At 45.2% G+C, this 13,981-nt stretch overlaps 1 protein-coding gene across 4 annotated transcripts in view; it reads left to right on the top strand.

The window, feature by feature from the left end:
- The window catches only part of GLIS3 (GLIS family zinc finger 3), a 1,101,679-nt gene that overhangs the window by 977,970 nt on the left and 109,728 nt on the right, over window positions 1-13,981 (top strand). For all 4 annotated transcript variants that reach the window (XM_029613449.1, XM_029613441.1, XM_029613435.1 and 1 more), the window contains exon 7: window positions 2,335-2,476. In XM_029613449.1, the coding sequence (XP_029469309.1) occupies window positions 2,335-2,476 (142 nt within the window). The remainder of the gene's footprint in view (window positions 1-2,334; window positions 2,477-13,981) is intronic.

Here is a 13,981-nt window from a genome sequence, read left to right as displayed (position 1 = left end):
TCTTCCTGCACACAGTGCCCTAACCCTGGCACCAGGGGTGTTGTGATCTTCCTGCACACAGTGCCCTAACCCTGGCACCAGGGTGTTGTGATCTTCCTGCACACAGTGCCCTATCCCTATTAATACCAGGAGTGTTGTGATCTTCCTGCACACAGTGCCCTAACCCTGATACCAGGGGTGTTGTGATCTTCCTGCACACAGTGCCCTATCCCTATTAATACCAGGAGTGTTGTGATCTTCCTGCACACAGTGCCCTAACCCTGGCACCAGGGGTGTTGTGATCTTCCTGCACACAGTGCCCTATCCCTATTAATACCAGGAGTGTTGTGATCTTCTTGCACACAGTGCCCTAACCCTGGCACCAGGGGTGTTGTGATCTTCATGTACACAGTGCCCTATCCCTATTAATACCAGGAGTGTTGTGATCTTCCTGCACACAGTGCCCTATCCCTAATACCAGGGGTGTTGTGATCTTCCTGCACACAGTGCCCTATCCCTGATACCGGGGGTGTTGTGATCTTCTTGCACACATCCCGGTATCAGGGATAGGGCACTGCATGCAGGAAGATCACAACACTCCTGGTATTAATAGGGATAGGGCACTGCATGTAGGAAGATCACAACACCCCTGGTATCAGGGATAGGGCACTGTGTGCAGGAAGATCACAATACCCCGGAGGAGTGAGGGTCAGGCAGCTCCCCCCTGTCTGTGAAGCCATCCTCTCACTAGTAATGCAGGGAGGGAGCTGTCTCAGACTTCACCATCCTCCCCCCCCCCCCTCACCCACACACCATTCACTAGCTGGGACATGGGGGAAGTCAGGAGTGAGGGTCAGGCAGCTCCCCCCTGTCTGTGAAGCCAGCCTCTCACTAGTAATGCTGGGAGGGAGCTGTCTCAGACTTCACCATCCTCCCCCCCCCCCCCCTCACCCACACACCATTCACTGGCTGGGACATGGGAGAAGTCAGGAGTGAGGGTCAGGCAGCTCCCCCCTGTCTGTGAAGCCAGCCTCTCACTAGTAATGCAGGGAGGGAGCTGTCTCAGACTTCACCATCCTCCCCCCCCCCCCTCATCCACACACCATTCACTGGCTGGGACATGGGGGAAGTCAGGAGTGAGGGTCAGGCAGCTTCCCCCCTGTCTGTGAAGCCAGCCTCTCACTAGTAATGCAGGGAGGGAGCTGTCTCAGACTTCACCATCCTCCCCCCCCCCCCCTCTCACCCACACACCATTCACTGGCTGGGACATGGGGGAAGTCAGGAGTGAGGGTCAGGCAGCTCCCCCCTGTCTGTGAAGCCAGCCTCTCACTAGTAATGCAGGGAGGGAGCTGTCTCAGACTGGTATCAGGGATAGGGCACTGAGTGCAGGAAGATCACAACACCCCTGGTATCAGGAATAGGGCACAGGTTCTAGTCATATTGACTGATCACATTACTTTTTTTGTCAACTACCAACAGTTTCCATTTTCCATCCCCCCAACCATCACCTCAGTTGGAACCTTGGTAACATCAATAGATAAGAGGGCAGCCAGCCAATAGGAATACATATTCATTCCTAACTGACCTTTACTGACCTGGAAAGTGTCAATAATTTGTATCATTTTCTGTTAGTGTTCCTGAGTTTCCATTTCCATTTCCCATCCCCCCAACCATCACCTCAGTGGGAACCTGGTTAACATCAATAGATAAGAGGGCAGCCAGCCAATAGGAACACATATTCATTCCTAACTGACCTTTACTGACCTGGAAAGTGTCAATTTGTATCATTTTCAGTTAGTGCGCACTAACTCGAGTTAGTGCGCACTAACTCCCGTTAGTGCGCACTAACACGGTTTAACAATTTTTAACGATAAATCGTTAGAATTTCTATTGTATTGTGTTCTATAACGATTTAAGATGATATTAAAATTATCGGATGATAATTTTAATCGTTAAAAAACGATTCACATCCCTATTGCATAGCCAGATGACTGCTGCTGAAAATCCAAGTAACGATACCTGGGTAAAATGTACCTGCTAGTCTTACTCGCTTAGCGAGTTTTTGAATATCGACTCCCATTGTATACTTTCAGAGGGTGAGTTCTGTGAGAAAACGTACCAGCAGCTATCTCCTCTGAGGCCTTGGCTTAATGAAAGTTATACTTGATATTTTTCCAAAGCTATAATCTTCCATTAACTAAGCTTTTGATTGCAAAATATGGTGTCTCTTTGTTTTAACATGTTGAGTTTTTAATAAAACAATCCTTTAGCACAAAGAAATGCTTTAGACAATAATGTCAGTAATATATCATGTTCAGGTTGTAATGGTTTTCCCTGCTACTCCTTGTATTGCAGTTACGATCCAGCATAGAACTTGAAGGGGGTATCCTCACTGACTGCCTCACTATCCAGCCTCTGCAGCCCTCCTCTTCACCCCAGGATGCTGCAGACAGCGCCATGGGCCGATCTCCAGGGCCTGTGCACGACATCTACCCAGGTAACCTTACCAGAAAATGGGCACAAGAACATTTCAGATATTCGATTAGACTTCTTTTTTTTCAGGAGGGGGAGGGTGTGGAGGCTCCGCTTGGAGAAAGCCAACTTTTCCTTTACCACATAGAGCAGCTATGCTGGTCCTACAGATCAGGTACTGCTATTTTCTTGCATTTGAGAATCATTTATTTAATATTGTGAACATTTGGAAAATAAACTGAAAATCTAGCCCTGCTCTCAGAAATATTTTCAGTTTATTGAGAAAAGCATGTGCGCATATATTGGACCCATGGCATCAGATGGTAGGGATGTGCAGAAGGAAAAGATACGTTGCTATTTGGTATTCGTTGCACCAGGACCCAAATCCGTTGCATCCGTTTTCATAGGGGGAAACCCGATTCATCCATTAGTTACATTCGGTATTCGTTTTCCATGAAAGTTGGAAAAAAAAAAAAACCAACCCATCCCAACCCTTTAAATTTAATTTACTACAACCCCCCCACTCTCCTGACCCCCCCCCCCCCCAAGACTTTCCAAAAGTTCCTGGTGGTCCAGCGGGGGTCCGGGAGCGATCTCTTGCACTTGGGCCGTCGGCTGCCAGTAATCAAAATGGCGCCGATGGCCCTTTGCCCTTACTATGCCATAGGGGCTGACCAATGGCACCGGTAGCCCCTGTGATATAGTGAGGGCAAAGAGTCGCCGGTTTCCAGTAATCAAAATGGCACCGATGGCCCTTTGTCCTTACTATGTCACTGGGGCTACCGGTGCCATTGGTTGGCCCCTATGACATAGTAAGGACAAAGGGCTGTCGGCTGCCAGTAATCAAAATGGCACCAATGGCCCTTTGCCCTTACTATGTCATAGGGGCTGACCAATGGCACCGGTAGCTCCTGTGACATAGCAAGGGCAAAGGGCCATTGGCTGCCAGTAATCAAAATGACACCGATGGCCCTTTGCCCTTACTATGTCATAGGGGCTGACCAATGGCACCGGTAGCCCCTGTGACATAGTAAGGGCAAAGGCTATTGGCGCCATTTTGAATACTGGCAGCCAACAGCCCAAGTGCAGGAGATCGCTCCCAGACCCCCGCTGGACCACCAGGGACTTTTGGCAAGTCTTGGGGGGTTCAGGAGGGTGGGGGTAAATTCAGTAATGATATGCTGCATTCAGGGAGGTTCGTGATACATTTCGCAAACCCATGAATGCAACAAACAAATAGGGACTTATCCGTTGCGGATTGCGCATACGTTCAAAATGAATGCACATCCCTATCAGATGGAGATTCAATAGGCAGAAGTCTGAAATCTGCAAACAGTAGCACCAATTATTTAGGCTTCATTGCTGGCTAGTGTCCATTCACACATCTTTCATATGCAATGCTAATTCAATCATCTTAAAAAAAAAATCTATCTCTAGGGATGAGTATACTGCATATTTACTCCCTGTCTAAGCATATTCAAATCTAGCCTGAAATCTCACCTTCCTGGGCCTGATATTCAAGCCATTTACACACGTAAAACATAGTTTTATGCACATGAACAGCTGTTATAAAACAGCCTGGGGCTCAGCTAATATAAATGGATGTAAGTAACCTGATTTCACCCAATACTTCTAAGTGAACTCAGGACAGGCATTCCGGGGTGGAGGGTGGGGGAGCAGAGTTGCAACTTATGTGCAGGGCTTAATTTTTGGGGGAATGACCAGGAATGCAGTTCCACCACTTCTTTTCAGACTTAGGAGCCGATGCAAAAAAAAAAAAAGCGCGTAAAGCGGGCGCTGAAAAGTCAGCGCCTGCTTTCTTAACGTGCGCATGGCGCCCGCAAGGGGGGGTGCCATGCTATATTGTAATTAGGGGGTCACGTTAGCAAGGAGGCGCTAGGGTCGCTTGCGCGACTTTAGCGCCTCCTTGCTAACGCGACCCCCATGGTTACTGGCGCACTGCAGTCAAGTCCGCCAGTTATGAAAACCGACGCCAAGTTTATCGGCGTCGATTTTCATAACGCAGCTGGCCGGTTATGAACACCGACGCCGAGCATATCGGCATCGGTCTTCAATGCGGCCAGCTGAGGTTTTTTTTGTTGTTTTTTTTTTAACTTTTAAAAGAAGTACAGAGAAGCAGTTTTTTCTGCTTTTCTGTACTTCTTTTCAATGCGCTCAGCTATTAACGCCTGCTCCAGGCAGGCGTTAATAGCTGAGCGATAAATGTGCGTCTGAGACGTGCATTTATTTTTTTGCATTTGCAGTGAATGAGTAAAAGCCTAACTCATTCACTCTGCGTCAGACATGCGTTAAATAGGCGCTAATCCCCCTGTTGCATTATTTATTTATTTATTTTGTTTTACTTATTTAACGTTTTTATATACCGACATTCGTTAATAACATCACATCGGTTACCACTGAACAAAAAATGCAGCCGCAAAGGCTTTACACTGTAACTGATTATGAAACTGGGGGAAAAACAATAAACAGGAGCTACTGAGTGGGGGGACTAAGAAAGGGGGTGCAATAATAATTAGGAAAGGAAGGTAATACATTACAATATAATATTAGGGGACGGATTAGCTCCGATTTAACCCGCGTCCGACTGCGAGTTATACAGTGTGCTCGGCTGAGCGCACTGTATTGCATTGGCCCCTTAAGAGGCAGAACAGCAAGGGTGTTCTTCTCCCACCCCTCCCCTTCCAGGCAGATAGCAGAGAAGAGAAGAGGAGAAAGTGAGCCTGGAGCACACAGATGAGAGAATAGCTACTCTACTCCCTAATCCAGGTTCACCCCTCTTATTCCCGCCCCCCCCCCCCCCCTTCTCCTCCTGTATTGCAGGGAAGAAAAGGGAAAGGGGTAATACTGAAGCAGGCATTGTAGAGCAAAGAACAGATACAAAAAGATATTGAATTCTCACAAAGTTTGAAACTTGTGAGCAGTACTGCCAATTGTCAAGGCTTCAACCATGGCTTTGATGAATGGCACTACTACTCACAACTTTCAGACTTGTATTAATTCAACCACTTTTGTGTACATTACCGAGAGCTTAATTTCTGGCAGAACAACCCAGAATGGTGTTCTAGGTCCATTTTTTTTATGGGATCCCAGACAATGGCGCAGAGCCAGCAGTGCATGTCAGTTCTGGCTCCCCTGCGGAAACAGATCAGAGCCAGTAGTTGCATGGATCCTTTATGGCCCCCTAAGCCCTTAGAGGAAGCAAAGAAGAAAAGAGAATGTTGGAGCTGCTTACTCTGAAACAAGGGCAGCCACTTGGCTTCCAGTTTTGTGCAATTTCCCAGCACAGTTTAGGTGGCCAAGGTAAAAATGACATGGGGTAAAAGCCTGTCAACCCCACTGCTTCTACCACACCTGAGTTTGTTGGCTTCCTGCTTATCATGCAGGCAACCCAGGAGGGGGAAAGGGCCAAGAAAACAAGGGGATGTAGCAGGGAGTGGGGCGTGAATGAAGGGATCAGAGGGAGGGGAAGGAGAGTGAAGAGATTAGAGAGGCCGCAGGTTGCATGGAGGAGAGGGGAAAAGAGTGAGTCAAAGGATCAAAGATGCTGCAGGATGTATTCAAGGGGCTTGGAGGGACTAGTAGATGTGAATAAGATGATCAGAGTTGGGGTCAGTCTGTGAGTTAAGTAATTGGAAGGGGTGGAAAAGGAGTGAAGAAGTGGATAGGATTGAGTGTGGTGGAGGGAGGGGGAGAGAGAGAGAAAAGAGTGAGGAGAGCACATGGTATTGCTATCTTTCTTCCATTCCCAAGAAGGCAAAGAGTAGGCCCCCACACCCCTGTGAAAGAGAACTGAGGACAGTGGACAGTGCATACCAGTCTGCTCCTGCTCCCCAAGGAAGAGGTGAGTCAGCTGATTATGACTTGAAGAGGAGGCTTTTACCTTACTGGCTGAAGAGGGAGAGGAGGAGAGCTGCTGGAAAGGATGATTTTCCAGGGAGCGGAGGAGCTCAAGGATCACCAGAAATAGGCTTAGGGGCTTTAAGATCACTGCTGGGGTGCAAGTACCACTGGTGAATTTACTGGAGGGAGGGCTGGGGATGGGGAGGATCAGGATCACCAGGGCAGAGAGGAGGAGAGATTAGAGAAAAAAAGCTTCATTCTCTCTATCTGCCTTCACACTCCTTACCCTAGTGATCCTGCTTTCACAACCCCATAAGAACATAAGAACATGCCATACTGGGTCAGACCAAAGGTCCATCAAGCCCAGCATCCTGCTTCCAACAGTGGTCAATCCAGACTACAAGTACCTGGCAAGTACCCAAACACTAAGTAGATCCCATGTTACTGTTGCTAGTAATAGCAGAGGTCATTCCCTAAGTCAACTTGATTAATAGCCATTAATGGACTTCTCCTCCAAGAACTTATCCAAACCTTTTTTAAACCCAGCAACACTAACTGCACTAACCACATCCTCCGGCAACAAATTCCAGAGTTTAATTGTGCATTGAGTGAAAAAGAATTTTCTCTGATTAGTTTTAAATGTGCTACATGCTAACTTCATGAAATGCCACCTAGTCCTTCTATTGTCCGAAAGAATAAATAACTGATTCACCTTTACCCGTTCTAGACCTCTCATGATTTTAAAGACCTCTATCATATCCCCCCTCAGCCGTCTCTTCTCCAAGCTGAACAGCCCTAACCTTTTTAGCCTTTCCTCATAGGGGAGCTGTTCCATCCCCTTTATTATTTTGGTTACCCTTCTCTGTACCTTTTCCAGTGCAACTATATCTTTCCTGAGATGTGGCGACCAGAATTGTACACAGTATTCAAGGTGTGGTCTCACTATGGAGCAATATAGAGGCATTATGACATGTTCCGTTTTATTCACCATTCCCTTTCTAATAATCCCTAACATTCTGTTTTCTTTTTTGACTGCTGCAGCACACTGAGCCGACAATGTCAATGTATTATCCACTATGATACCTAGATCTTTTTCCTGCGTGTTAGCTCCTAATATGGAACCTAATGTTGTGTAACCACAGCATGGCTTATTTTTCCCTATATGCATCACCTTGCACTTGTCCACATTAAACTTCATCTGCTATTTGGATGCCCAATCTTCCAGCTGTCCTTCACCTATCAGTGCTCCTCGAGCATGTTAGAGTGTGTTCAGTGTGTGTATGCAAGAGAGCGAGGTTACACTGCCCCTGGCCCCGCTCATCTCACTGCCCTCCACAGTTCCTCTTTCTTTTATGTACAGATTAAGTCCTGCTTATGTGCATACTTTTGTATTATAAAAAATATAGGGGTAGATTTAAAAAGAAGCATGTGCGGCGTATATGTGCATGCACTACCTGACGCACGCACATGTACGCCCGATTTTATAACATGCGTGCGCAGACACGCACATGTTATAAAATCCAGGGTCGGCGCATGCAAGGGGGTGCACGCAGAGCCGCACTGCCTTCCTCCATTCCCTTCCCCCTAACCTAACCTTCCCACCCTTTCCCCTAACCTATCCCCCCTCATCCCTACTCTAACCCCCCCCTAAAATGTTTATCCTACCTTTTGCCCCTGCCTTTGGGCAGCCGCAAGTTGAGCGCGCCAGCAGCCTGCTGGCACGCAATCCTCCAACACAGCGTCAATGGCCACTCTGTAGGAGGCCTCTGGCCCTGCCCCTGCCCCACCCATAGACAACCCCGCTCCCGCCCCACCCCCAGACCGCCCCTTTTGTAAAGCCCTGGGACTTACATGCTTCTCGGGGCTTTACGCAGATGATACAAAATTGTTCAGAGTAGTTAAATCACAAGCAGATTGTGATAAATTGCAGGAAGACCTTGTGAGACTGGAAAATTGGGCATGGAAATAGCAGATGAAATTTAATGTGGGTAAGTGCAAGGTAATGCATATAGGGAAAAATAACCCATGCTATAGTTGCACAATGTTAGGTTCCATATTAGGTGCTATCATCCAAGAAAGAGATCTAGATGTCATAGTGGATAACACATTGACATCGTCGGTTCATTGTGCTGCGGCAGTCAAAAAAAGCAAACACAATGTTGGGAATAATATTCTGGAAAAAAAAAAGAAAGGGAATGGTGAATAAAACGGAAAATGTCATAATGCCTCTGTATCACTCCATGGTGAGACCATACCTTGAATACTGTGTACAATTCTGGTCACCGCATCTCTAAAAAGATATAATTGCGATGGAGAAGGTACAGAGAAGGGCTACCAAAATGATAAGGGGAATGGAACAGCTCCCCTATGAGGAAAGACTAAAGAGGTTAGGACTTTTCAGCTTGGAGAAGAGACAGCTGAGAGGGGATATGATAGAGGTGTTTAAATCATGAGAGGTCTAGAACGGGTAGATGTGAATCGGTTATTTACTCTTTCGGATAATAGAAGGACTAGGGGGCACTCCATGAAGTTAGCATGTGGCACATTTAAAACTAATCGGAGAAAGTTCTTTTTTACTCAACGCACAATTAAACTCTGGAATTCGTTGCCAGAGGATGTGGTTAGTGCAGTTAGTATAGCTGTGTTTAAAAAAGGATTGGATAAGTTCTTGGAGAAGTCCATTACCTGCTATTAATTAAGTTGACTTAGAAAATAGCCACTCCTATTACTAGCAACGGTAACATGGAATAGACTTAGTCTTTGGGTACTTGCCAGGTTCTTCTGGCCTGGATTGGCCACTGTTGGAAACAGGATGCTGGGCTTGATGGACCCTTGGTCTGACCCAGTATGGCATGTTCTTAGGATCTTATGTCCCTAGGTGGGCTTGACCTCTGTCCTCGACTGCTGTGCCTGTTCGTCCAGGCCTTATGTCCCTAGGTGGAATTCACCTCTGTCCTCGACTGCTGTGCCTGTTTGTCTAGGCCTTATGTCGCTACGTGGGCTTGACCTCTGTCCTCGATTGCTTTGCCTGTCAGTCCAGGCCTTATGTCCCTAGGTGGGATTGTCCTCTGTCCTCGACTGCTTTGCCTGTTCATCCACGCCTTATGTCCCTAGGTGGGATTCACCTCTGTCCTCGACTGCTGTGCCTGTTCGTCCTGGCCCGTTTGTGGCTCTTGAGGACCAGAGTTGGCCACCCCTGCTTTATTAAATACCTAAACAATGTTAGCACTGAAAAACCCTGCGGTAAGCTCAGAGTGGCTTATTATATTGGCCCCAGGGATTGCTGTTGTGTAGTGATATGCTCCCTTCCTATATTCTTTATTCATGTTCTTTATTAGGGCCATCTAGTGGAGATCCCAAGGGTTTGCCACATATGCAATTGCATTTTTATTATTTTATTGTTTTTGTGTTAGGTTGTAAGGTGCCGTCCATAAATGACATCACACTATTTTGACATGAAATCAACCCCCCCACCCCTTCTTGTCACATTCGTCACAAATCTCCAAACCCTCTTTCAACTTAGAACCCCCCTCTTGTCACAAAAGTGATAACTCCCTACCTCCCATCGGAGCGTGACATCATTTATGGATGGTCCTTAAAACAGTTTGCTGCTGTAGGGAATTGCAGACTATCACATTTTAATAGTAAATAAATACATTTGTAGCTATGATTAGGATATTATTGTTCTGTTTTTCCATGCTTACATTACGTCTTTCTTTAGAGGTATTCAACAGTATGCATGCGAGCTTGCAATGAATAACATAAGCATTGTGTGTTTCTTTGGCGATGAGAACAAACTTTATGCCTCCTGACTTCTGTACAAGTGACCCACGGCAAAATGTGTGCAATGCACACAGTTTCACAACTTGAGTCATTTGGGGATTCAAACTTTTTGAGCTAGAGCCCGGGAGTCAAGGAACAATTCCAAAACACTGTGCTCCTAAATTATTGAGGCTTGAGCATGAATAAAAACATAGCACAGCAGAACAGGATAGGAGTAAGTGCAGAGATGAGAAGGCAGAATCTGTTGAGGGAAAAAGAAAAGCATATGGATATATTGTGGTGTGCATTAATTTTCATTTTACTGATACTGCTTCTTAGTGATTGGTATGCATAACACCATTATTGAAGGTAACAAGAAAATTAATAGGAATGTTCATGAAGCCATGAGCAAATGAAGGCTGTATGAGCTGTTTAATTGAATGGATTACCAAGTATATGTTTTATATTTAGCCTTTGCTAGAGCTGTCAATCTGCTAGAATCATTTGTTTTCTTTTTCTTAGTGTGGAGAGTAGAGATACCATTGTGTGCCAATAGATAGTGTGCCTAGTGTAAAAAAAAAAAAAAAGATGGCATCATTTGACTCTGACAGCTGCAGCAAGCCACTTCAAGGCAAATGTTATACTTTTACCCAGCAGTCTTGATGAGCATATAAGGATACCACATAAAACAGAAGAAATGGAAAAAATCAAGGGGGTGGGGACAAGTTAGGGAAAGCAGCAATATTCAAATTGTTCATGTGACCAGGAGTGGAACGAGATTCTAAATATGTTAGAGATGCCATACAGGAGCTTCTGTACTTTCTCACAGGCCCAGAAAAAATGTTTCACTAGGATGAGAATGTCCTCCAATATGTCAAAAACTAATGTACTGTCAGTAGTTTATTCTTCATGTGTTCCACTGAGTATCTCTGAAAAGTTATCTAGATAACTTTCCCCAGATAACTTTCCTGATCACCATATCACTGCTTATCAATCTCTATTCTGATGCTATTGTGATATCTTCATTTAGTCTCATTCATGGGCAAAGGCATTTATGAAAGTAAAAAATTATTTACCCAGATAGAATACTAGTGTTGTGCTCGGCGGTCCATTGGCTGCTTCTGCAAACCACTGTACTCACCTCCCCGGCAGGGCCTCTTTCACTGGTTCCCGATGCGGAGCAGACACTGCTGACATCTGCTGACCCTGCTCCTCCTAAGGCACGCGCACGCCCATCGCCTTATTTAAAGGGCCCACACTGGGGAAAGCACTGGAGGCACCTCTTGATGACATCATCACTCAAGGCCTAAAAAAGTTCCTTACTGACACTCCTCCAATGCCTCAGCACCTGGTCTCCTTACTCTTGTAGTTGTGTGTGTGGCTCCAGCATCTCATCTCCAGTTCCAGCGTCCTTGTCTTCAGTTCTTCAGTTCCAGCGTCCTTGTCTTCTGCTCTTCAGTTCTTCATCATCTCCCTCGTTGCTCGCCTGGTCTTCTCCTTGCCTTCCTGCCCTTCCTATCTGTCCTGCCTTTCCCTTCAGACAGATACCTGGTATTGACCTCGGCCTGCCTCTGAATACACTTGACCTCTACCTGCCACCAACCACTACCTTCCTCTGGATGCGCTTGACCACTGCCTGCCACTGGATACGGCTGACCTTCGTCTCCTCGACCCAGCTACCTTGACAAATCTCTCTACCATCAGCAGAGGCCCCCACCTAATATCTGCCAGCTATGGCACCCAAAGGCTTAACCCAAGGGGAAACATAAGCAGGTAAAGCCGAAGCTCCAGCTGGGCATCTGCTTCGTCCAGATCTGCCTAGCTATGGTGGAGACCTGCAGGGCTTCTCCCTGCAGGTTGCGTCAACCCTGCCTTGGCCTAAGGATCCACAAACACAGCAGCTAGTTGTGAAGATTGTCCCTTAATTATATGGATAAACCCTTTTGAAAATTGCACCTACCATAATTCAGTGCTAAAGCCTTAAATATGAAGAAGATATTACAGCAATACATTCTCTAAATGGTGATGTAATTGTCTGGCTCAGCTGCCTAAATGTACAATTATAGTTGCTGCATCTGCAGCAGCCATACAGAAGAAGATTCTACTTGTGTGTTAAAAGCTGACTGAATAATTCAAAATATTATTTATAAAACTTGGTAATACATTCAATAACTCCTGGCATTTTTCCAGGATCAACAGCTTCAAGAGTTCGGTAGACTCCAGCCGGTAATATTCCAGCTTCTAGTTCTCTCATTTGCCTTTCACTTAGTTCTGGATAGGGCAATCTGGAGAGGAAGGACTTCATTTCATGCTGGCCAGCTTCACTCTTCAGTGAGAGCAGCTTGATTTGCCGTTAATGGCCAATCTAAACATATATTTACAGACATATAGTAGAGAACACAGGCACTAAATCTACCCCCCCCCCCCCCCACTCACACACAAATTAAAGAAATTTAAATAAATAAATAAATAAAGTAGCCAGTCTCTAATCTTTTTACACCCTTTCAGTATTTACCAGTACTGCAAACCTCATAACAAAAACTGTAAACTTAACTCATATCCAGCTTTTGGACAGTATGTATAAATAAATTCGATTTTATTGTTAAGCAGTGCTTGCAGTCTATGTAGCCGTATCTCAGCGGGTTCAGGGCCTAACATTTTGACATAACAAATGGACCAAAAAAAGTGTATGTAAAGCTATCAAAGCAAAAGGTACATTATAACCATGTAATAAACAAAAAAATCTAATTTGCAATGATGTCTATAAAACATCTGTACTTCTTATTTCATTAAAGTATGTGGTATGCATTATCAGGCTAATTTTAAAACAAGCGCGCGGTCAACCATACATGCACAAATGGGCGCGCGAATGGGCATACACTGGAATTTTAAATCATATGCATACTTGTGCGCATATAATTTAAAATATGCCTACCATGCTAAGTGTTCCCCTAATTTTAAGTGGTTACTTGTGCAAACGTACTTTGCATATCATCCTTAGGACTTTGTCGGCCCTTAACATGCATAGGTAAGCGGATTTTAAAACATGCCCGTGCAAAGGACATTCCCGGTTTTTCCAGTTAGTCCACCAATTTGTCCAGCCAATCTCGAGATCATGCAGACCCCTCAGGTCTTTCATCCTGCACTCTCCACAGTTGACCTGAACCCCTCACCCTGTCATGTTAGGACTAAAACTCAATTTCTGTAGTAAATATACACAACTAAGAAGGAGCCACGCGCTGCAACCTCCAGTTTAAAAAAAAGGATTTATGCGCGTAACTATTGGCCTGGAACCCTCTTTTTTTTAGCACGCACACGCACATATACTTACATAATTAGTGGCTTTTAAAATCTGCGTTGCTAATGCGCGGCCCACATACTCACGTATATGGGTCTTTTAGCATGAGCAACGCTTTTAAAATTCGGCCCTGCGACAAGAGATCTCTCTCAGTGTAAGCTGTCATACAAGTACCTCACTTCACAATGTAATCATTTACCATATCTTAAGAGGGTAATTTTCAAACAGCCTGCATAGGCTAAAATCTGTGAATACTTTTTAACCACAGACTTATCTGAATTTTCAAAGCGGACTTATTATGCATATATCTACTTTGAAAATTTGCAAGGGGATGTGTGTAACCAGTGCCAGCATACACACAGCCGGTGTAACTCTGTGCATGTATAGTTATGCACATACTTTTCAAAAACTGAAAGTATGAGTGCAAATCATATCTCCGCCCCAACTCTGTCCCGAAACACCTTTTTGTAGCGCATTTAAAATATGCACGAAATCTCTTTTGCATTTTTACACGCACAATCCTCCCCTAGATAATTTAAATATTGCCATTTATGCACTTAAAACTGGGGTTTATTAGCATACATTCTTTTGAAAACACCCCCAAATTGT

Source organism: Rhinatrema bivittatum, chromosome 1, assembly GCF_901001135.1.
Source record: "Rhinatrema bivittatum chromosome 1, aRhiBiv1.1, whole genome shotgun sequence".
Lineage (NCBI taxonomy): Eukaryota > Metazoa > Chordata > Amphibia > Gymnophiona > Rhinatrematidae > Rhinatrema > Rhinatrema bivittatum.
This window is presented reverse-complemented; position numbering and strand designations above follow the sequence as displayed.